This window comes from Rhinolophus ferrumequinum, chromosome 13, assembly GCF_004115265.2.
Source record: "Rhinolophus ferrumequinum isolate MPI-CBG mRhiFer1 chromosome 13, mRhiFer1_v1.p, whole genome shotgun sequence".
Lineage (NCBI taxonomy): Eukaryota > Metazoa > Chordata > Mammalia > Chiroptera > Rhinolophidae > Rhinolophus > Rhinolophus ferrumequinum.
This window is the reverse complement of record NC_046296.1, coordinates 5,083,118-5,105,402: the sequence shown is the minus strand read 5'-3', so window position 1 is coordinate 5,105,402 and position 22,285 is coordinate 5,083,118. Positions and strand designations below refer to the sequence as shown.

General features: G+C 34.2%; 1 protein-coding gene across 9 annotated transcripts in view; it reads right to left on the bottom strand.

Moving 5' to 3' along the window:
* Positions 1–5,232: 5,232 nt before the first annotated feature.
* Positions 5,233–22,285, bottom strand: part of TSGA10 (testis specific 10) — a 109,870-nt gene continuing 92,817 nt past the window's right edge. For 3 of the 9 annotated variants that reach the window (XM_033125407.1, XM_033125409.1, XM_033125408.1), the window contains 5 exons: positions 19,829–20,038; positions 11,363–11,565; positions 9,548–9,652; positions 9,223–9,372; positions 5,233–6,187 (listed from right to left, as the gene is read on the bottom strand). In XM_033125407.1, coding sequence (XP_032981298.1) covers positions 6,163–6,187; positions 9,223–9,372; positions 9,548–9,652; positions 11,363–11,565; positions 19,829–20,038 — 693 coding nt within the window. In that variant the 3' untranslated portion in view covers positions 5,233–6,162. The remainder of the gene's footprint in view (positions 6,188–9,222; positions 9,373–9,547; positions 9,653–11,362; positions 11,566–19,828; positions 20,039–22,285) is intronic. The other 6 variants (XM_033125410.1, XM_033125404.1, XM_033125402.1 and 3 more) reach the window with 2 other exon arrangements.

Sequence of the window (22,285 nt, the reverse complement as noted above, 5' to 3'; positions counted from 1 at the left end):
AGCATTTCCCTCGTCCACCTGTTGACTGAGGTTATTGTACTCTGCTCGCCATTTTCGGACCATTCAGAGACCCAACTTCTCTTCCAGAAAGCTGTAAGATTCTTGCCCCGGGAGTCCTCCACGATTCCTTTCTTGTACTCGAGGGATAGCTCTTTCTTTTTGCACTCATCTTGTCTGGGGGTCAAAATATTATTCCCTTTAAATCTACCATTAAATCAAGTGTTAACTGAAGACTTACGAGACAGGAGTGGCAACAAAAATGATGGTCCACACAAAAGAATGATGGTCCACACAAAAGCGACAAAAAATTGCAGGCACCAAAATTCAGAAAACGTTTCTTTATTTCATATGAGTGCATTAAGTACGTCTGTTACAACATACAATGTATTGAATTACGAAGATTCATATTAGACACAACCACGTCCATTTGTTATCAAGTGGGCACGTTATTCGTGCATTGTGTCTGTACTCTTGATTGGTCATTCGGCAATAAGTCTCGAATTCATCTGTTTACATAGGCGTTTACCTCTCGTCCAAAGGCACCTGCTTGGGTATTTACAAATACTTAATTGTAATTTATATTATCATTTATTTTAAGTATTAAGTCAATAATGTTATTTATTTATATTTATATATTAATATTATTTTATAATTCAATATGTCCATCGTGTGTTGCAACAGATGTACAAAATGCGTCCGTCTGACTGACGATCTTAACTGGGGCTTATTTTGGGGGTAGGGCTTATATTACGAGCATCCTGAAAAATCATGCTAGGGCTTATTTTCTGGTTAGGTCTTATTTTGGGGGAAATACAGTATAAATATACCTTTTACAGATGAAGAAAATAAAGTTCAGAAAGCTTAAGTGCTAACTTGACTAAGTACACAGCTAGTAGGTGTAAAGACATGCTGTAAAGTCAAGCAATGGCACTCCAGAACCTATGATCCTAACTGCCTATACTCTACACTCTTTCAATGAATATATATCAACTGGAAGCCACCATGAGTCTGGCATGGTCTGTGCATGATAAATAAACCAGACTATTCTCCCTGACTTCGTGGAGCGTACAGTCTAGTAGGAATGACACACAAACAAGACCACACAACAAGAATGCAATGAACCCATAGGATAAGTGAAATTAATAACGAATAGAAGAATACATAGAAATTAGGCAAGAAATAAGACGACTTTCTTTTTTTAAAACAAATATGTATTAGGCACATACTATGTACCAGGCACTGTGCTAGGTACTGAGGACAGGATATTAAGCCAAACAAGAATTTTCCAGGTTGGGAGGGAGAATGGGAGAGAGAAAAATGAGTGATTCAGGCAGAAGAAAGAGCATGTGCAAAGGCCAAGAGACAAAAGAGCATAAACTATTGAAGTTACTGAAAATAATTCAGAATAACTATAATTTGTAATTGTAAAGTAAGAGGGGTGAGGTATGAAGCTGAGGAGATTAAAAAAAAATCAGAGTGATCTGTGAAGGCAATGTCAAAGAGCTTGGACTTTAATAGTAAATTTGGTACACACAGGGTACATGTGCAGAGAGGGATGTGATCATATTAGTGTTTTAAAACTGCTTTTTTGATGACTGTGGGGAATGAATTAGATGGAAATATAACTGAGAGCAGAGAGCACGCATAGGAGGCTGTTCCACACTATTCTACCCTGTTTCCCCGAAAATAAGACCTAGCCGGACAATCAGCTCTAATGCGTCTTTTAGAGCAAAAATTAATATAAGACCCAGTCTTATTTTACTATAATTATAAATATAATATATACAATATATTATAAATTATAATATATACAATATATACAATATAATTATACAATATATTGTATATATTGTATATATTGTATATATTATAATATATATTGTAATATATATACAATATATACAATTGTATATAATATATAAAATATATTATAAATATAATACAATACAATACAATACAATACAATATAATATAATATAATATAATATAATATAATATAATATAATATAATATAATATATGAGACTGGGTCTTATATTAATTTTTGCTCCAAAAGATGCATTACAGCTGATAGTCCGGCTAGGTCTTATTTTCGGGGAAACATGGTAGATTAAGAAGTTACTATGATCTGGATTAAAGTAACAATAGAGAAAAGTGGATTATTGCAAAGCTATTTAGAAGACAGAATTATGAGGACCTTGGGGCAATTCATTCCTTTATTGTTTCTGTAAGCATTTATAGAACACCTAGTCAACAATTGCACTACACCCTAGGAGATACAATGGCGAAGACAGATGTGATCCCTTGCCTTGAGGTTTCTTACAGTACAGAAGGAAAGACAGATGTTAGACAAGTAATGAATTACAACTGTGCTGAGTCCTTCAAAGGAGAAATACTGGGTGCTTTTACTGGAGATTCTGACCCAATCTGACCAATATGAGGAGTCAGAGAAACCTTGAGGAAGTGACTTCTATTGTGGTAACATACACAATACGTAAAATTTGGCATTTTAACCATTTAAAATTGTACAATTCAGTGGCATTAAGTACATTTACAATGTTGTACAACCCTTACTATTATCTAGTCCCAGAACTTAGTCGTCACCCTAAACAGAAACCTTGTATGCACTAAGCAGGCCTTCCTTATTGCCACTGGCCACCACTAACCCACTTTGTCTCCATGGATTTGCCCATTCTGGATTAGCTCATATGAATGAAATCACTAACTATGTGGGTTTTGTGCCTGGATTCTTTCACTTAGCACAATGTTTTCAAGGTCCATCCATGTTGTAGCATGTATCAGTACTTCATATTTATGACTAATATTCCATTTCAGAAATATAGCATATTTTCTTTATACATTCATCAGCTGTTGGACATTTGGGTTGGGTTTTTTCCGTGTTTTGCCTATCGTGAGTTAGAGCTGCTAGGACATTCATGTATGAGTTTTTACTTGAATACATTTTCAGTTCTTTTGGGTATATACCTAGGAATTGAATTGCTGGGTAATATAATAACGCTACGTTTAGTTTATTGAGGAACTCCCAGACTGTTTTCCACAGCAGCTGCACCATGTTTTCTTTCCACCAGCAGCGTATGAGGGGTCCAGTTTCTCCACATCCTCATCGATACCTGCTATGCCTATCTTTTCTATTATAGCCATCTTAGTGCATGTGAAGTGGTTTGTTATTATAGTCTTGATTTCCATTTCCTTACTGACAAATGACATTATCTTTTTATGTGCTTAGTGGCCTTATTGGTGCTTATCTTCTTTGGAGAAATGCCTGTTCAAGTCCTTTGCCCATTTTTTTAACTGAGTTGGTTTTTATTGTTGGGTTATAAAAATTCTTTATATATTCTAGATATTATCCCCTTATCAGATACATGATTTGCAAATATTTTCACCCATTACTTGGGTTTTCTTTCACTTTCTTGATAGTGTCCTTTGATGCACAAGTTTTTAATTCTGATAAAGTCATATTGATGTATTTTTGTTGTAGCTTGTCATTTAAGTACTATTTAAGAAACCATAGTGAAATCCAAGGTCATGAAGATTTGCTTCTATGTTTTCTTTAAGGAGTTTTATAGTTTTAGCACTTACATTTAAGGATGTGTTGCATTTTGAGTTGACTTTTGTATGTGGTGTGTGGTATGGGTCCAACTTCATTCTTTTGCATGTGGCTATCCAGTTGTCCCAGCATTACTTATTGAAGACACTGTTCTTTCCCCATTAAATGGTGTTAGCACCATTGTGCCAAATTTCTGGCCTCTCAGTTCTATGCCATCTATCCCTATGTCTGTCTTTACATCGGCACGACACTATTTTATTACTGCAGCTTAAGTTTGGAAATTGGGAAACGTGGATCCTCCAACTTTGTTCTTCTGTGTCAAGACTGTTTGGGCTATTCTAGGTGCCTGTGATTCCATGTGAACTTGAGGATTAGCTTTTCTATTTTGTAAAAAAAAAAAAAAAAAAGACTCCATTGGGATTTTAATAAAGATTACATTTAATCTGAAGATGGTTTGGGGGAATATTGCCATCTTAACGATATTAAGCCTTCCAATCCGTGAACACAGGTTGTCTTTCCACTTATTTAGGTCTTCTTTAATTTCTTCAATATTGTGTAGTAGGAAGTGACATTTAGGTTGACTGAATTGTGCAGTGAGAAGGGAAAGGAGTGACCTGGGATGGCATCTGGGATCAGGATTCAGGCACCTGACACAGTGGCTGGTGACACTCTATGGTGGGAAACAAGGACAGAGAATGCAAGGAGGAGACATTGTTTAATTTGGTTTAAAAGTACTGTGATTCAGTGTCTCTGAAATATTTAAATCAGAGGGGTAACAATTCTCTTTCAAAACACCCTTACTTTAGCAAGAGTGGATGTTTTGTGTTGAACATGACATTTCAAAGCTGAGAGCTCTTTTTCAGAATTTTTTTGTTATCAAAGAAAGAATATGTTTGCTGTAGCTTTTGTATTATGTATTTTATTGCATTCGGCAATTGCTACCATATCAATAGGCTATTATATATTTATGTCAAGTGATTAGAATCTCATTTAAACCAATGAATGTTTTTAAACATTACAAGAAAAAATCATTTCTTTGAGTTTTAACATATAATACAGTTGAGGTTTTCCTACCTTTGGATAGTGTTGGCCCCTTTATACTTACCATACAAGTTTCCTTTTAAATATTCTGCAAGTAATGGCACAAGTCAAGTACAGTATACTTTTAATCAAGTATGGAAATATTTTCTTACATACTTCTTTCTTATTTCTCTCATGCCCTTCTCCCCACATAATGCCCTTCACATACGACATATGTTCAGTGCGTATGACTCAGCTCCTTGTCAGCTCATCTAGGAAGTGGATAGACTAAAATTAATGTCACGATGACCTAGTGCTTAGGTCACTGCATCACCTGGCAAAGGTTAATTTTGCATATTTATCAATATATTATTTGATATTAGCAAGAACTTTTCGTATATTAATGCCTACAATGTTTATAAAAGGACATCTTATTTTAAATTATTCAATTTTTTAAACCAATCTATAATGACTGTCTTGAACTAGATGAGTAAACCTCAAGGTTTTTAAAAATCAAACTAAAGTGATTATGTAGCATTAATTTAGACTAAAATATCAGAAATTATACAAGATCTAAAATAGAGCATTATCCTATATTACTGAAGTCATACCGAATAGTGACTTTTTACAATGAGAAATTGTCTATACTACTAATAACAGGACTTTTTTTTAATGGCAAGAACACAAATAGATTATATCAGTAAAATATAGTAGTGTTCAGGCTCTTAAATCAAAACCTATGGACAGAAAAAAGTAAGAGATTTAGGAGATTTTAGGGGGATAAGGAAACATCAGGGGACTTATTACTCTATATAACAGACAGCTGCCACAGGCAAAAAACAAATAAAATGGCAATTAAGTTGATTGTAGTACTTTAATGTTTTAAAGAAAACTTATTAAAAATACAGATTTTTTTTTTTAATCTTACATTCTTGACAGATATAGCATCACCTACCTTTCTAAAAACAGTAGGGGTAAACACAATTATAGGAAATGTATGTTAATTAGTGGTACAGAAGTATGGATTGAAAAACCCTGACACACTCCTACTACCTGCTGCTTTGAAGTTAGATTATGGCCTGGAATTTATGTCAGGTTGGTTCCAAAATGGAATATTGGGTCCCAGGCCAGTATCGGAGCATCGATAAACCATGCCTAGTCTGGCACAGCTTCTTCAGCCATGAAAGCATAAATCACAAAGAAAAAATTTAAACAAGCAATTATTTGAGATACCAAGAAAGGAAAGGAAATCAGTTTTGTAAAAAACACTTCCCTCTTTTTATAAGCTTCTTTATTTACTCCGGATAGTTAACATAACAGTGTTCAATAGTGAAGTAAGCAGGTTTTACACTCACTATCACTGTATGGATAGAAAGAGCCATATGCATTTTTGTTTTTATAAGTCATCTCCTATTACTGCAATATGGCACATGAGAACAGAGATTCAGAGCCAGAAAGTTAATAAATACATTTAACATTGTCAAGCATTCAAAAGATAAATGCAATCATATAGCAAAAAAAAAATCAGTTTGTAACTTTGACCTTCCCCAAGGATGTGAAGAATCTTTTTGTGTGTCAGAAATCTCTATAGCAAAGATTCCTATGAGAGAGAAAAATAAATGATGCAAATTAATATTTTTAACTCGCCGATTACACCATATATAAAAAAATATACTCTAACATTAATTTGGCAATTCTTAAGATATTTTTCCTAGCTTTTGTGAAGAAAAACAGATACAATATGGTTTTTTGCTCAGTTTTCACAAACTGTGATACATCCATATCATGGAATAATATTCGACAATACAAAGGAATGAACTATTGATACATATAATTTAGCTCAATCTCATGGATATTGTGCTAAATGAAAAAAAGGCCAATCTCAAAAAGTTACATACTGTTTGTGATTCCATTTATGTAACATTCTCAAAATGATGTAATTAGAGAGCTGGAGAAGAAATTAGTGTTTGCCAGGGGACGGCTGTGACTACAGAGGGGTATAACGGGGGCATGAGTTCCTTGGTGCTTATGGAACAATGCAGTATCTTGATTGTGGTGGTGGATATGTGTGGTGTGTAAAAGAGCTGTACACACACACACAAATAAGTGCATGTAAAAACCAGTGAAAACTGAATAAGGCCTACGGATTAATTGTATTGTACCACAGTCAATTTCCTGTTTGTCAGGTAGTGCCACTGGTAAGCTGGAGGAAGGATATGTGGAACTGTCTGTACTGTTTTTTGCAACTACCTGTGAGACTGTAATCCTTTCCAAATAAAAGTAAAATGAAACAAAACTGTAGTACAGCCATACAATGGAATACTATGCAGCAGTTAAAAGGCACATGCAACAACACCTGATACAAACAGCAACATGGAAAAATCTCAAACATATTATGCTGAGTGAAAGTCAAACACTAGAGGCTACATATTGCATGATTCCATTTATGTGACAACTCAGAAAGGCAAAACTATAGGGGCAGGAGACAGATCAGTGGTTGGAGGAAAGCAAATTAAGTACATCGATTGTCGTCTAAATAATAGGTGGTAGTCAAAAGACACCATTTAAAATTAACAGCAAAAGTTAAGCAAGAAAAAAGAGGATTAAGGACATTATTAAAAATAGTAAAAGAAAGGTAACTTCTATAAGAAAGCACACACCTTCCTGAATAGCAAAAGAAATGTTCAAAAGCAAAGAATAATGAAATTGAGAAAGAAACGTAGTAAAGTCACAATAAACACAGCTATCGTGAGATAATATGACAGAGTTGAGATCAAATTTAACAGTCATTAATAATGTGAAGGAGATTAACTCACCTATTTAAAAAAAGAATTTTGAAATGGCTCATAAAGCAAAATTCAAATCCATACTATATACAAGAGAGATACTTAAAAATGCAGTGATTCAAAAAAGCTAAAAATAAAGAAATGGACAAAGATTTACCAAGCAAATGCAGACACTAAGGAAACAGGAGTTGTTAACTCTAATACCAAGTAGATGCCAAGCCCCTCACCCAAAAAGATTAAATGTGTCAGAAAAGGACCACATTCCACAACGAAGATATGACAGTTCAGAATATCTATGCAACAAATAAAACAGCAAACCACCTATTAAAACAAAATGTGTAGGAGATACAAGAAGAAAATAAAAACATACTAATAATAGGAGATTTTAAAACACCATTCTTAGCACCACAGGTCAAGTGGACAAAAATTAAGAAATGATATAAAAGAACTTAAAATCAAAAAGGTAAATCTTTTAGATATATATACACTATACCCTGAGAAGAATGTATCTTCTTAAGGGCACGTGCACTGTTCACAAAAACTAATCATGTAGTAAAGTACAAAGAATATATCAGTAGTTTCCATAAAACAGAAATATTATTAACAATATTATCTAGTCACAATGCAATAACACTAGAAGTTGAAAATGAAACCGAAACACACAAAAAAAGCCCTTCTCACTGGAGGGGTGGGATAGAAAGCATACACAAGAGACTGATACTTTTTCAAGTTATTACTTTTGCAGAGTTTTGACTTTTGAAAGCATATTAATCTGCATATTCAAAAATTAAATCAAGGAAAAAAACTAGGAAGGTGAAAAATGAAAGCAAATTGAAACAAATGAGTCTAATGTTATTTCAAATGTATACCATAATCACAGAGAAAGGAAAACAATAATCCAAGCAATTTAAGAACACAGTATGTGACTAAATGCCCTCAAGGCTTAGGGTAGGCAGCCCATGGAAATAGGAAGGGAGAACTGCAAACAGATCCTGAACTTTTTAAAAAGTTGGTCTGTTTATTGTAGTGACTTAGGAGAAGAAATTTTGAAACTATTTTGCATGCATTCTGGGACTGAGCAAGTGAGTAAGTATGCTGAGGTTGTGGAATAAACGTGTGGTGTTGAGCCAAGGCTCTCACTGCAGAAGAAAGGACTTACAAATACAGAATGGAAGGAGGCAAAAAAGAAACCTGTGAGGGTGATTTGGAACTGGAAGTACTGGTTATTTTTTTTAATTGTGTGTGTGTGTGTGTGTGTGTGTGTAGAGGGAGAGAGCATGTGAAAGAGTGTGAGTGAATGAGACAGCACATGTGTTGTCCCAGAAACACATAAAAAGCAAATGGGGCAAAATTTTAATAATAGTGAGTATGGGTAAAAGGTATACAGATGTTCTTTGTATTACTTTTTGTTACTTCTTGTAAGTTTGAAATTATTTCCCGAATAAAACCGTTTTTACAAAATTTGTGACATAAGAATATACCCAAAATATTTTCCTCTGAAAAATTAGCTTATTACTTTCCTAGAGCATATGTCTTTTATGGTACTATAATAATTAACCAATATTTTGTTAATGAAAGTATATTAAAAAATTGATGATGTAGAAATAAAAAGAAAATCAGATTTTTACGATATAATTTATGTAAATATTCGATAAAATGGAGATTGTTCACTTTAGCATATGTATATAAAATTATCAAAATACTTTACTTTTATGTGAACATATCCAATCATACAGCAATGTCTAAATAGCACTATTCACAATAGACTGTTGCTGTTTCCTTACTCCCTCAAATAGTCACTGTATCTATTGTTATATGGTCCCCACTGAATGGATCCTAAACAACTCACTCTTCCAGTGACCGATCGAGGCCTCGGTCAGGAGATCGATGGTGAACACGATCCGGTGAGTGACATTTCGTATTTGGCTTCATTGTAGAACTCAGATGATAAGCATTACTTGAGTAATTCTGGCGGCGGAGTTCTTGCACAGCCCTCTCCCTAAAGCAAAATAGGGAGGCTTTTTCACTTGGTATCCAGTGACATCATTCATACTGTCGTAAAACTGTAGTTCAAGTCAGACTTTAAGACCCAACCATCGTGAAATAATTGAAATCTGCTGTTATCTAAGAAATAATGCTTCCCAGGCTAAATGGTGCCTAGAGACAAAACCTGCCTTTCAAAGCGCTCCGTCCCTAGTTGTCGTTTGGTAATGTCCAAGTCAGCTTCCAACTGCGTCACGACGTTTCTGAACTGGGCCACGTCTCTACTCTGGATGGCCCTGTGGAAGGGAATAGAAGGGTGACAGCTGATTAAACTTAAAATATGGCGAGGACTCCTAGAGTACATGAACCATGTTGGCAATGTTTCCTCAGCTGGATCCAAGCCAAACTGTGATTTATATGAATGTATATGCCAATGTTAGATGTAGGAAATGGACAAACTAGCCTACTTGAAAAGCCTACGCCGTGCCAGTCCCGCTCAGTTAGTTAAACCTTCTCTGTCTCTATTTCCCTGTGTTTAGATGGGGTAATATTATCTATTATCCATCTACATTATCTATTTACTGCAAATTATTTTTATAAAAGTACTTTGAGGTATTCTATGCAAAGTCATAGTATGACCAAATAATGAGCACTGGAGTTCACTAGCACTATGATGAATATGGTCTGTTATATATAGTATGTGAAATCAACCGAGTGCTTTACATATACTTATAATTAAATTTGATATACCTGCATACACTGTTAAAAATACAAACTCTCTTCAATCAACAGGGTCTTCTTTAGGGCTATGCAATTCCTCAAAAACCCTGTAATAAGACCCATTATCATAAGGAAGGCAGTGATAGACATGAGTGAGTGCTGCTTGCACAAAATATTCTAGCCTCTTTGTTTGCTTCCAGGACTGCATTAAAGACTGCTGAAATCTAAACTGAGAGACTAAGAACATGAAAGTTTACCATGTTTACCAGTTCTAAGTGACAGGACTTGTCAGCCAGTTGAAACTGAATGGACCGTTTAAGGTGGGCCTCTGGGCATACATCACTAAGGCAGATTTCCTCCTACCAGCTGGAGTCAGTGATCCTGCAGAACCAGTTGAAGGTATCACAAAAGCCCAGCTGCGGTGACTGAAAAGAATGACTCAGTCGCAGCTGCCTTAATCTGAAAACAGTTTCTGAAGGAAACTGGCGGTGGCTTTGCAGCCTTTGCTTAGTCAGGGGCTCCTGGGAATGGCTGACTCCTGAGACCATGATTCCTATCCTTCCCCAGATCCCAAGCTCAGACAGGGGGGCAGAGGCTGGATGAAAAAGTGTTATAGATGGGACAGATAAGAACAGCGGCCAAGCGTCCCGTCAGTTTTTGTGAGAGGTGACCAAGTTTAGTGATAAAACATTCCCTATCCACGCAGGCATTTCTAGCCAACCTTGCAGCCAGGGTCATTTAATAAGATGTAAATGGTGGTAGGGATTCTAAAAAGAAAAGAAAAAGAAGCCAAAATCAATGTTCTGAGGGCAGGAAGTCTTCAGTATTCTGTGAATGCAGGAGTTCTTCCAGGTACCTAGTATCCTAGTACACTTATAGGTGCATAAGGAAATGCTATGTGACAAATGGAAAAATTAGGTAGCAATACCAGGGGGCTCCATAAATAGAAAAATTCTTCTGGTTTCAGAAGTATTTCATTTTTTTCTAATCTGGTTATAATATTTCCTAAAGGCAATATTGTAGATCAGACATCCTATTATACCCAAAGCTCTGTTGGAAACAATCAATGGAGATGGTTAAACTTAAATTTAGATCGATCTAGATAAACACATAATAGAAATAAGTACTGCATCTTAGGCAAATCACAATATTTCTGGTCCCCAGTTTAATGGTAAATTACAGGTGTTTAATTTGTCTAAATTCCAGCTTTAAAAATTCCATTAACCTACAAAGTACAAAAATTTAAGAAATATGACTTTATGTTATTATATTGCTAACCAACTCACATTTTATTTTCTGCCAAGCAAAGGTGTTCTTTAAGAAGCTGAATTTCAGATTCTTTTTCTTGAAGTGCTATCTGAGACTGGTATTCTTTGTCTCGATTGGCCACCAGCAAAGCTTCTAGATTCTGCATGGAGATTCTCTCATTTGTCATCTGACTCCTGAGGAGCTCTATTTCAGAACGAGCAGAATCCAACTCATTCTCCATCTGTACAATAATAGGAAGATATCTGTACTTATTCCTCTTCATTCACTTAACTCACAGATTATCAGAAGCTTATAACATTTCTTTATTATGTTATAAACTGACAACCCCTTTTCATTTCTTGATTAGAAATTGTGTCTTTCTTCTTACCAAACACACACACACACACACACACACACACACACACACACACACACACAGTATCACTTTCCCCAACTCTCTGATCTTATCAGAAAATTCATTAATAAGTGAAGACTTATTAATCCCAAACTGCACTGCAAACAATTTCCATTTGCAGCTTTGATGTGTATTTATATATTTCTGCAAGACTGACATGGTGCTATCTGCAACTACTGCTTTGTCCTGAGTTAGGGGAGTTACAAGCACCTAACTACCTTATGGAACGTCATTGTGCTCCATAGTTAAGGAAGATTAGGAATGATGACACATTCCCTCTCTTGAATAAACCTTTGGAAAGCTTCATTTTTTTTGAAGGTTATGTTAAGCCTGGAATATGCTCTGTAAGCTAAGGGTTTCTTCGAAAGGAAGAAAACCAGACATTACTATTTAGAAAAAAATGATTCCTTATCTCATAATACACAATATAACCAATTACATATGTGTTTGAAAAAGTTAAATGTAAAAAGGTAAAACTCTAAGAAAAGAGGATTTAATAAAAATGAAATTATTGGGGAAGGGGTAGGCAGGTAAGGGAAGAACTTTCTAGGCTAGATAACGATTTAAAAATGATGTCTGACCACACAAAAACATTTTGATAGTCAATATAAATTTAAAATGTACAAGAAAAGAACTGGAAGAAATTAAGCTCTGTTAATAAAATAGAGGTAATATCTTACTAATATAAGGAACTCATACAAATTGATGAGAAATATGAATAATATGAACAGAAAACTTGCAAAATATAAAAATTAGGTTGGTGCAAAAGGAATTGCGGTTTAAAAGATTGAAAATAATTGCAAAAACCGCAATACCTTTAGCACCAACCTAATAATAAACATATGGGAAAAAATTACCTTTACGAATAACCAGAGAAATATAAATTAAAACAGGATGCTATTTCTAGTCCAGGGTTCCTTAACCTTGACAATACCGACATTTTGCGTTGGATAATTATTTGGTGTATAGGGAGCTGCCCTGTGCCTAATGGAATGTTTAGCAGCAGCCCTGGCCTCTATTCACGAGAAGCCAGTAGCATTTCCCTTCTCTCGTCGTGGCCATCAAAAATGTCTCCAGACATGGCTAAATGTCCACCAGGGAGCATAATCTCTTTTGGTTGAACCACTGTTCCAGTTTATCAAATTGACAAATGTCTTAGCGTGTGTTTATTAACATTAAAATGGGCAATGGCAATTTCATATACTCCTTGGCAGGAATACAAAATGGAGAATCACTGTTTTTTGGTGACAGCTTTATGGGAAAATAATTCACATACCATACAACTCACCCACTTAAAGGGTGCAATTGAATTGTTTTAGTATATTAAAAGAATTGTAGATCATACCACAATCTCACACTCTAGTGTTAAAAGCTTTCATCGTCCCAAAATAAAACCCAGTACCCATTAGCAGTCACTTCCCACCTCTCCCACTCCGCCATTGGCTCCAGCACCAGCCCTAAGCAATCTCTAATCTACTTTCTCTCTCTGGGATCTGCCTTAATCTGGACATTTCATATAAATTGAATCCAATGTATGTGTGGTCTTTTGTGACTGGCTTCCTTCACTTAGCCTAATGTTTTCAAGAGTTATCCATGTTTTAGCAGGTGTCAGTACTTCATTACTTTTATTGCCAAGTAATATTCCCTTGCATAGATGTAGGAACATTTCAGTTATTTACACTTTTTGGCTATTATAAATAATGCTGCTCAGAACATTTGTGTACAAGTTTTTGCATGGACCTAAGTTTTCATTCCTCTTCAATAGATAGGAGCAGAATTTCTGGGCTTTATGGTAATCCTATTTTTAACTTTGAAGAACTGTCAAAATGTTTTCCAAACTGGCCTCACTGTCATACTTACCCGTCAGGAACGTATGAGGGTTCCAAACTCTCTACATCTTTGCCGACACTTGTTATTGTCTATTATTATTATTATTATTATTATTATTATTATTATTATTATTATCGTCCTAGTCTTTGTGAAATGGTACAGTTTTAATTTGCATTTCTCTGATTGTTAATGATGTTGAGCAACTTTTCATGTGCTTATTGGCCATTCATGTATCTTCTATAGAGAAATGTCTATTGAGATCCTTTGCCCTTTTTTAGGTTATTATTAAGTTGTAAGAGTTCTTTATTCTAGAGACAAATCTCTTGTTGGATGTATGATTCACAAATGTTTTTTTTTCCATTCTGTGAAATGTCTTTTTAGTTCATTGATGATATAATTTGCAGCACAAAGTTTTTTTTATTATTTTGATGAAGTCTTTTCTATCTATTTCTTTTCTTTTGTTGTGTTTTTGATGTGTATCTAAGAAAGGATTACCTAACCCAAAGTTATAAAGATTTAATTGTATGCTTTCTTCTTAAAAGTTTTTTTAAGTTTAGCTCTTATATGCAGGGAAGACAATCCATTTTAATTTAATTTTTGCATATGGTATGTAATAAAAATCCAACTTCATTCTTTTCCATGGAAATGTTCAGTTGTCCCAATACCATTTGTTGAAAAGACTATTCTTTCCCCCATTAAATTGCACTGGCACCAATTTTTTGAAAATCATTTGGCCACAAATATAGGAGTTCATTTCTAGACTCATGATTCTATTCAATTGAACTATATGTCTCTCCTTATGCTGGTACTATACTGTCTATAGTATACTACTATACTATACTATCTAGTTTTGTAGCCATTTTTGAAATTGGGAAGTGTTAGTCCTCTGACTTTGTTCTTCTTTTTCAAGATTATTTTGGCTATTCTAAGCCACTTGTACTTCCATATTAATTGTATATCATCTTATCAATTTCTATAAAGAAGCCAATTTGAGGTAGTATTGTCATTTTAACAATGTTGTCTTCTGATCCATGAATATGGGACGTCTTTATTTAGGTCTTCTTTAATTTCTTTTGACAATGTTTTTAACGTACAAGTTTTACACTTCTTTTGTTAAATTTATTCCTGAGTATTTTATCCTCTCTTGATGCTTTCCTTTTTTATGTAATTCCATTTGAAGGAATTGTTTTCTTATTTGCATTTTTGAATTGTTCATTGTTAATATAGAAATGCAATTGATTACTGTATATTGATCTTGTATTGTGTAACCTTGATAAACTCATTTATTAGTTTTAATAGTTTTTAGTAAATTCCTTAAAATTTTCTATATCTTAGATCATATCACCTGTAAATAGAGATAGTTTTATTTCTTTATCATCTAAATGCCTTTTATTTCTTTTTCTTGCCTAATTTCCCAGGCTAGAACTTCCAGTGCAATGCTGAATAGAAAAGGTGAAGAGGGCATTTTTGTCTTGTTACTGACAAGAAAGAGGAAAAACACTCAGTCTTTCACTGTTAAATACGAAGTTAGTTGTGGGGTTTTTTGTAGGTGCTCTTTATTAGGTTAAGTTGACTTCTATTTCTAGTTCATAGTTTTTTAAAGTCATGAAATGATGTTGAATTTTGTCAAATGCTTTTTCTGCATCTATTGAGATGATCGTTTTTTGCTCTTTCTTCTATTGATATATTTCATTAATTGATTTTTAGGAATTAAATCAACCTTGCATTCCTGGGATAAATCAACTTGATTATGGTATAAAATTCATTTTATAAGTTGTTGGATTCAGTTTTCTAGTATTTTTCCTGAGAATTTTTAATCTAAATTTATAAGGGATATTGATCTACAGTTTTCTGTTCTTCTGATGTCTTTGTGTGCTTGTGGCATCAGGGTAATACTGGCTTCATATAATACACTGGAAAGTGTTCTCTTCTATTTTTGGAAGATTTTTGTGAAAAGTTTACATCAATTCACCTTTAAACATTTGGAAAAATTCGAAATTGAAGCCTTCTTTTTATGGAAGTTTTAAAATTACTAACTCAATCTCTTTACTTGTTATAGATATAGTCAGATTTCCTATTTTTCCTTAAATGCATTTCAGTACTTTGTATATTTCTGGGAATTTATTGATTTCACCTGTTATCTAATTTTTGGCATTTATTTGCTAATAATATACCTTTATAATACTCCTTTCATTTTCTGTAAGGATGGTAGTGATGTTCCCTCTTTTATTTCTGGTTTTAATAACTTAATATCTAAGTGTAATTAAAGAATATTAAAGGAAGGATATTTAGAATTCATGTTCTCAACATTCCTCTTGAGAGTTAGATAAAAGATTTATTTATTTGGAAGATATAAAAATAAGACCTGGGTAAACTGTATAGCATGTGAATTATATTTCAATAAATTAAAAAAAACTAAGACTATAAAAGGTTGTAAAATTCCTTATTCTAGTGCTTTAAATCATTTTCATCAGGAAATAAAGATGGAAATATAGATCTTTTGCCTCTAACCTCTACTTTCTCATTTAAAATATTCTGAGTGATTCCAGGGATGCAAATCTGGTTTGATAGTCAAAAATCAATCAACGTAATCTATCAAATCAACAGGCTAAAGAAGAAAAATCACATGAACATACTAACTGATACAGAAAAAGCATCTGACAAATATTCAACACCCACTCATGACAAAAACTCTCAGAAATATAGGAAAAGAAGAAAACTTCCCCAACTTGATTTTAAAAAAAATCTATAAAATCCTCTAGAAAAACTGACTGCTTTTCCCCTAAGATTGGAAGAAAGGAAGGATATGTCTGTTTTGATCACTGTTATTCAACATAGCACTGAAGAACTAACCAGTGCAAAAAGACAAGAGAAGGCATAAATACTAGAATGGAAGAAACAAAACTGTCCTTATTTTCAGATAACATAATTGTCTACATAGAAAATTCCAAGAAATCTTCAGAAAAACTCCTACAACTAGTAAGTGAGTTCGGCAAGGTCACAGGATGTAAGACAAACATTCAAAAATCAGTTGTACATCTATATACTGGCAATGAATACATTGATAGCAAAATGAAAACTAGAATACCATTTACAGTGACTCAATAAAAGAATAAATACTTTGTATTTTGTAGGTGTAAATCTAACAAAATGTGTGTAGAACTTGCATGCTGAGAACTACACAAAGCTAATAAAAGAAATCGAAGATCTAAACAAGCCATACCGTGTTCATGGATTGGAAGCCTCAACATAGCAAGGATGTCAGTTCCAACCAAATTGATATACAGGTTTAATGCAATTCCTATCAAAATCCCAGCAAGATTTTTTGAAGAAATAGACAGATTATTCTAAAACTTATTATGGAAAGGCAAAGAGACTAGAATAGCTAAGATGATTTTGAAAAAGCAGAATAAAGTGGATGGAATCTATCTACCTGATTTAAAGATTTATTATTAACTACAGTAATCAAGACTGTGTTGGTATCGGTGGAGAAAGAAACAGATTAATATAAAAGAATAGAAAACCAAGAAATAGACCCACTCAAATACATCCAACTGATTTTTCATAAATGTTGATTTCACAAAATCAATTCAAAGGAGGAGAGGTAGTGTTTTCAACAATTGATACTAGAGCAATTGGACACCCATAGGCAATAAATGAACCTTGACCTAAACCTCACACATGCAGGAATTTAACTCAAAATGAATTATAGAATTGAATGTGTGAAACATAAAACTATAAAATTTCTGGAATAAAACCAGGCATCCCAGAAGCTTTGGGATCTAGAGCTATGAAAATACTTCTTAGACTTAAAACCAAAAGCACAATCCATAAAAGGAAAATTGACAAATTGCACTTCATCAAAATTTAAAACTTTTGCTCTGATAAAGACCCTGATAAGAGGATGAAAACACAAGCTACATAGTAGGAGAAAATATTTGCAAACCACATATCTGATGAAGGACTAGTATCTCAAATATATAAAGAACTCTCAATACTCACCATTAAAACAAGCAAACAATCCAAGGAGAAGATGGAAAGAAGACTTAAAGAGACATTTCACCGAAGAAGATATATAGATAACAAATAAGCACACAGAAAGATGTTCAACTTCATTAGTCATTAGGGAAACGCAACCAGACAATGACGTAGCACTACATACATATCAGAATTGCTAAAAGAAAAAATAGTGACAACACCAAATGCTGACAAAGAAACGTTAAAAGTGGATCACTGATACATTGCTGGTTGCAATGCAAAATGGTACAGACACTTGGGAAAACAATGTGTCACTTCCCTAAAACACTTATCATGCAGCTACTGTATGATCCAAAAATTGCATCCCTGGACATTTACAGAAAAATGAAGATTTCTGTTCACAGAAAAACCTGTACAGAAATGTTTACAATAGCCTAATTTGTAAGATCCCCAAACTGGAAATAACCCAGATGTCCTTCAATGCGTGTATCTTAATTACACTATGCAACTTGTATAGTTAAACAAACTGGAACATTCCATGTTACACCAATAGCATGGAATACTACTCAGCAATAAGAAGGAGTGAAGTATTAACACATGCAACAACCTGGATGAATCTCCAGAGAATTATGCTGAGTGAAAAGGTTACATGCTGTATAATTCTATTTACATAGCATTCTTGGAGTGACACAATTATAGAAATAGAGAACAGATTAGTGGTTGCCAGGGGGTAAGGAGGGGGTGGGATGAGAGGAAAGCAGATAGGACTACAAAGGGCAACACGATGGATGCTGGGATGGAAATGTTCCATATCATGGTGAGCATCCTGGTTGTGATGTTAGACCACCGTTTTGCAAGATGCTACCCCTGGGAGCCCAGGTAAAGGATACACAGGATTCCTTTGTATTATGTTTTACAACTTTATGTGAATCTACAGTTATCTCAAAATCGAAAGTTTAATTTTAAAATATTGAGTGTCTCTCTATGCATAGTACAGCTGAAGAAATAGAAAGATAAGTAAAATAGTCCTTGCACTTGAAATTATAGCTTATTATGGAAATAAACATATATACATCAATGACTAAATTTCAAGGCAAAAATTTTATGTCAGGAGCATTGTAAAATATAACGAGAATTAGCCTGAGCACTTCACACCCATTAGAATAGCTATTATCAAAAAAAGAAAAAACAAAACTGAAAAATAACACGTGTTTCAGTTATAACAACATGTATTACTTTTCTAGTTTGAAAACTCCAAGTAAAATATGTTTTAAAAGAAAAATTAAGAACATATTATTTGCATTTTTACAGCGAGTATTCATGAGTTACTTTCATTATCAAAAGGTTCTTGCTGAAATAAAAATGACTTAAGGAAGAGTCTGAGAATTCTGTCATATACCACTTCATTAATGAAATGTTCACAGTGGATTCTTACCAGCTAGACACATGATTCTCAAATGCAACAAACAGTAGACTAACAAAATTAAACTTTCAATAAGTTTTGGTAGTAACAGAAATGTAAACAGGACCACAATTTGTTGATATTTTAATTACACTGTGCAACTTGTATACATACCCCTTTAGGATCGGGCTCCATCTGTCTCTCCAGATGCATCTCCGGCCACTGTCAGCCATGCATGCTACGCAGGCCATTGCAAATTACTTACTATTCACTCAAGAATTCATTTATAGCTCCATATGTTGCTATGCTGTTGTTCCTTTTGAATGGAATGCCTCCTCCCTTCTGCCAAATAGGAACCCCCTCTCTAAAACCCTGATTATTTCTTATTAGTATAACATGTATCCCAAATCATTTGTATGTCAAGACTGGAAGGGGCTTAAGGGCAGGGGCCTATATATTTTGAACATTATATTCACAGTGAGAACACAATATCAGGCACATGATAGATACAATCAACTGAATTACCATTTAAAAGAACCCAATTAGTAAATTAATTGAGCTTAAAAGAGTATCATTAAAGTTATAACTTAGCTGGATAAATCTCAGCCTCGCCCTTCTTTGCTGATTGGTATGTCAATGTGTTTTATAATTCTTCTGACTAAAAGTACTGCAAATTACATATTCAAAGAGTTTCTGTTATATTCTTGAATTGTTGGAACATCGCTGTCAAATTAATCTCTTGGACATTAAAAATAAGATCTAAAGATGAAAGACATAGCTTGATCTACTGTTTTATAAAAAAGAACTTGTTTTTCTAAACTTGTAGTAATTTTATAGTAATAAAAACATGAATAGAACCACTTTAAATGTATTGCATACCATTTCTATTTCTTGATCTTTAGCAATCAACTGTCGATTAAGAAGTTCTTTGCTTGAGTCAAGTTTAATACAAAGTTCCCTTGTGGAAGACAAGTCTGCAAGGGCAGATACTTTTTCAAACTGAACCTTCTGAAGCTCCTCTTCCATCTTTACAACAGATTTATGTAAGGTAGAAATCTGGGACTTGTAAGATCTTTCTGCATTTAAGTGCTGCAAAAACAAAATTATTAAATGTGTATATATATATATACGTATATATATATGCATATATATATATTTTTTCTAACTTGTAAAAAACTACAACATGGAAAACAAAATGGGCAAATCTTTTAATGATAGTATACTTACATTATAAGAAACATTAGATGATATAGGCGGTGATACTATGTACAAAACCTTCTGGGAAAAATAAATTTGGGTTTCAAATTTCTATACATAAGGTGGTCAACTGATCATGCTTTTTAATGTAATTAGAAAACAACTTTCCCACTTGAAAGTCTCAACCCCAAAGCTAGCTGAGATATGTACATTTGGTCTATAGTTCTGTCAACATTTGCCAGTTTCAATTATTCTATAATATAAATATTGTTGTCTTTAACAATAAAGTGGCAAACAAAACATTAGCCACTGTTCCATTCACAATACCCAATTTTCCAATTCTTGAATGGCATGTTGATATCGACCATAATCTCATAAAATGAGGGCTGATAACTCTCTAGCATTTACTAATACCTGAGGGAAAAAGACCCTGGGCAAGTATAAATTAAGAATACATCCACATGAGAAACAAGAGCATGTTTTTAAAAATGGTAATATGAGATTCAAGTTATATAAATGCTTTCAAACATTCAAGATAATTCCATACCCCCCTTTTTTCAAGGGAAAAAAATGTCTTATGTAAGTGCACTGCCACCTACAGAGAAGTATTTGCTATTATGTGAAGCTAACAGAACTGAGAGGCAAATAAAGACATTTTTTCTGCTTTTGCAAGTATAAAGCACAAAAAAATTATTCCTGGAATAAATTATTTGGCCACAATTCACTCCTTCCTTTCTCCCTTCCTTCCTTCCTCTCTTTCTCACTTCCCTTCTATTTCTCACTCATTCTTCAGATAAACTTCTCTCCATCCATCCATCCACCCACCCACCCATCTATGCCATACTTATTGAGTATATTCTATGTTTCAGTCAACGTGCCTAGAAGCACATCCAATGGTAAGCAAAATGGTCTCTGCTCTTATAAAATTTCCAGACTATGGAGGAGTTGTGCATCAGTCAAATAATCATACAGATGAATATGTAAATACATATTAAGCAAATACTTCTAGGAAAAAAAAAGTGCATACAAAGAAAAGTGACCTAGACTGAGAGGGAAGTCAGGAATGGCTTTCCTGAGTAAATGACACTTGAGCTGCGTAAGATCTGAAAGGTGAGTAGATACAGAATGCATGTTGGGGAGAGCAGCTTTCCAGGTCAGGAATGCTAAGTGCAAAGGCTCTGGAGGGAGAGTGCTCCAAGAACATGGAGAAAAGTAGGATGGCTGGAGCTCAGAGATCACAGAGAAGAATGATAGGAGATGTTGCTGAAAAGGCATACACAACTTACAAGACAGAGAACCTAATCAGCCAGGTTCAAATTTAGGTCTTTATCCACTGAAAGGTCTTAAAGAGGAAAGTGATATGATCAGTTTTGTGTTTTGCAATGGTCACTCTGGATGTTTCAGGTTCTAGTAAGACAGTTAAGAGGAAACCCTTTTCTTAAAGGTTAAGATAAAACAGAACCAAAAATTATTTTTGTAATTCATAGATGAGCTTTCAGGGAAGAAAGAGAAATTCTCACATGCCAAAAACAAGGAGACAACAAAGCCAGAGAAGGAAGCAAATGAGCAGGCTAAGAGCTGGGCGTAAAAAGACCCAGAACACTGAATGGCTTATGTTTCAACATTCAAGCAACGATAGGAGACAAGAATTTTGGACTACCTGAGAGTTGGAAATGAGACCTCTACATAATCTTGGACCCTAGAAAGGAGTCTCCAGGGGGGAAAAAAATCCTCTCAACTTCATAGAGACATAACAAAACTTTTATCTAGATTTAGTCTCTGGATAGGGGAAAAAAATACCTTCTGTAAGAAATTGAAATCTCTGGTCTGATTTCACTCAATTTTGGAGTCTGATTTTATACTACCCATCCTAAATTCTGAACTTTAACATGAAGTTTGTCCCATGCCAATGATAACCCAGATCTTCCGGCCATACAAGACTCTATAGGGGAAAAGGTCCTGTTCAAGAGGCGCTTACAATCAAACACAGGAGGACACAACCCACCACGAGGGAGAGTCAGAGTAAAATAACACATAGCAGGATCAGACTTGTAGAACTTCAAATTACTGAACAAAATATTTTAGAAGTCATGGAAAATATGCTTAAAAGTTTTAAAGACATTAAAGAAGTGTTGAAAA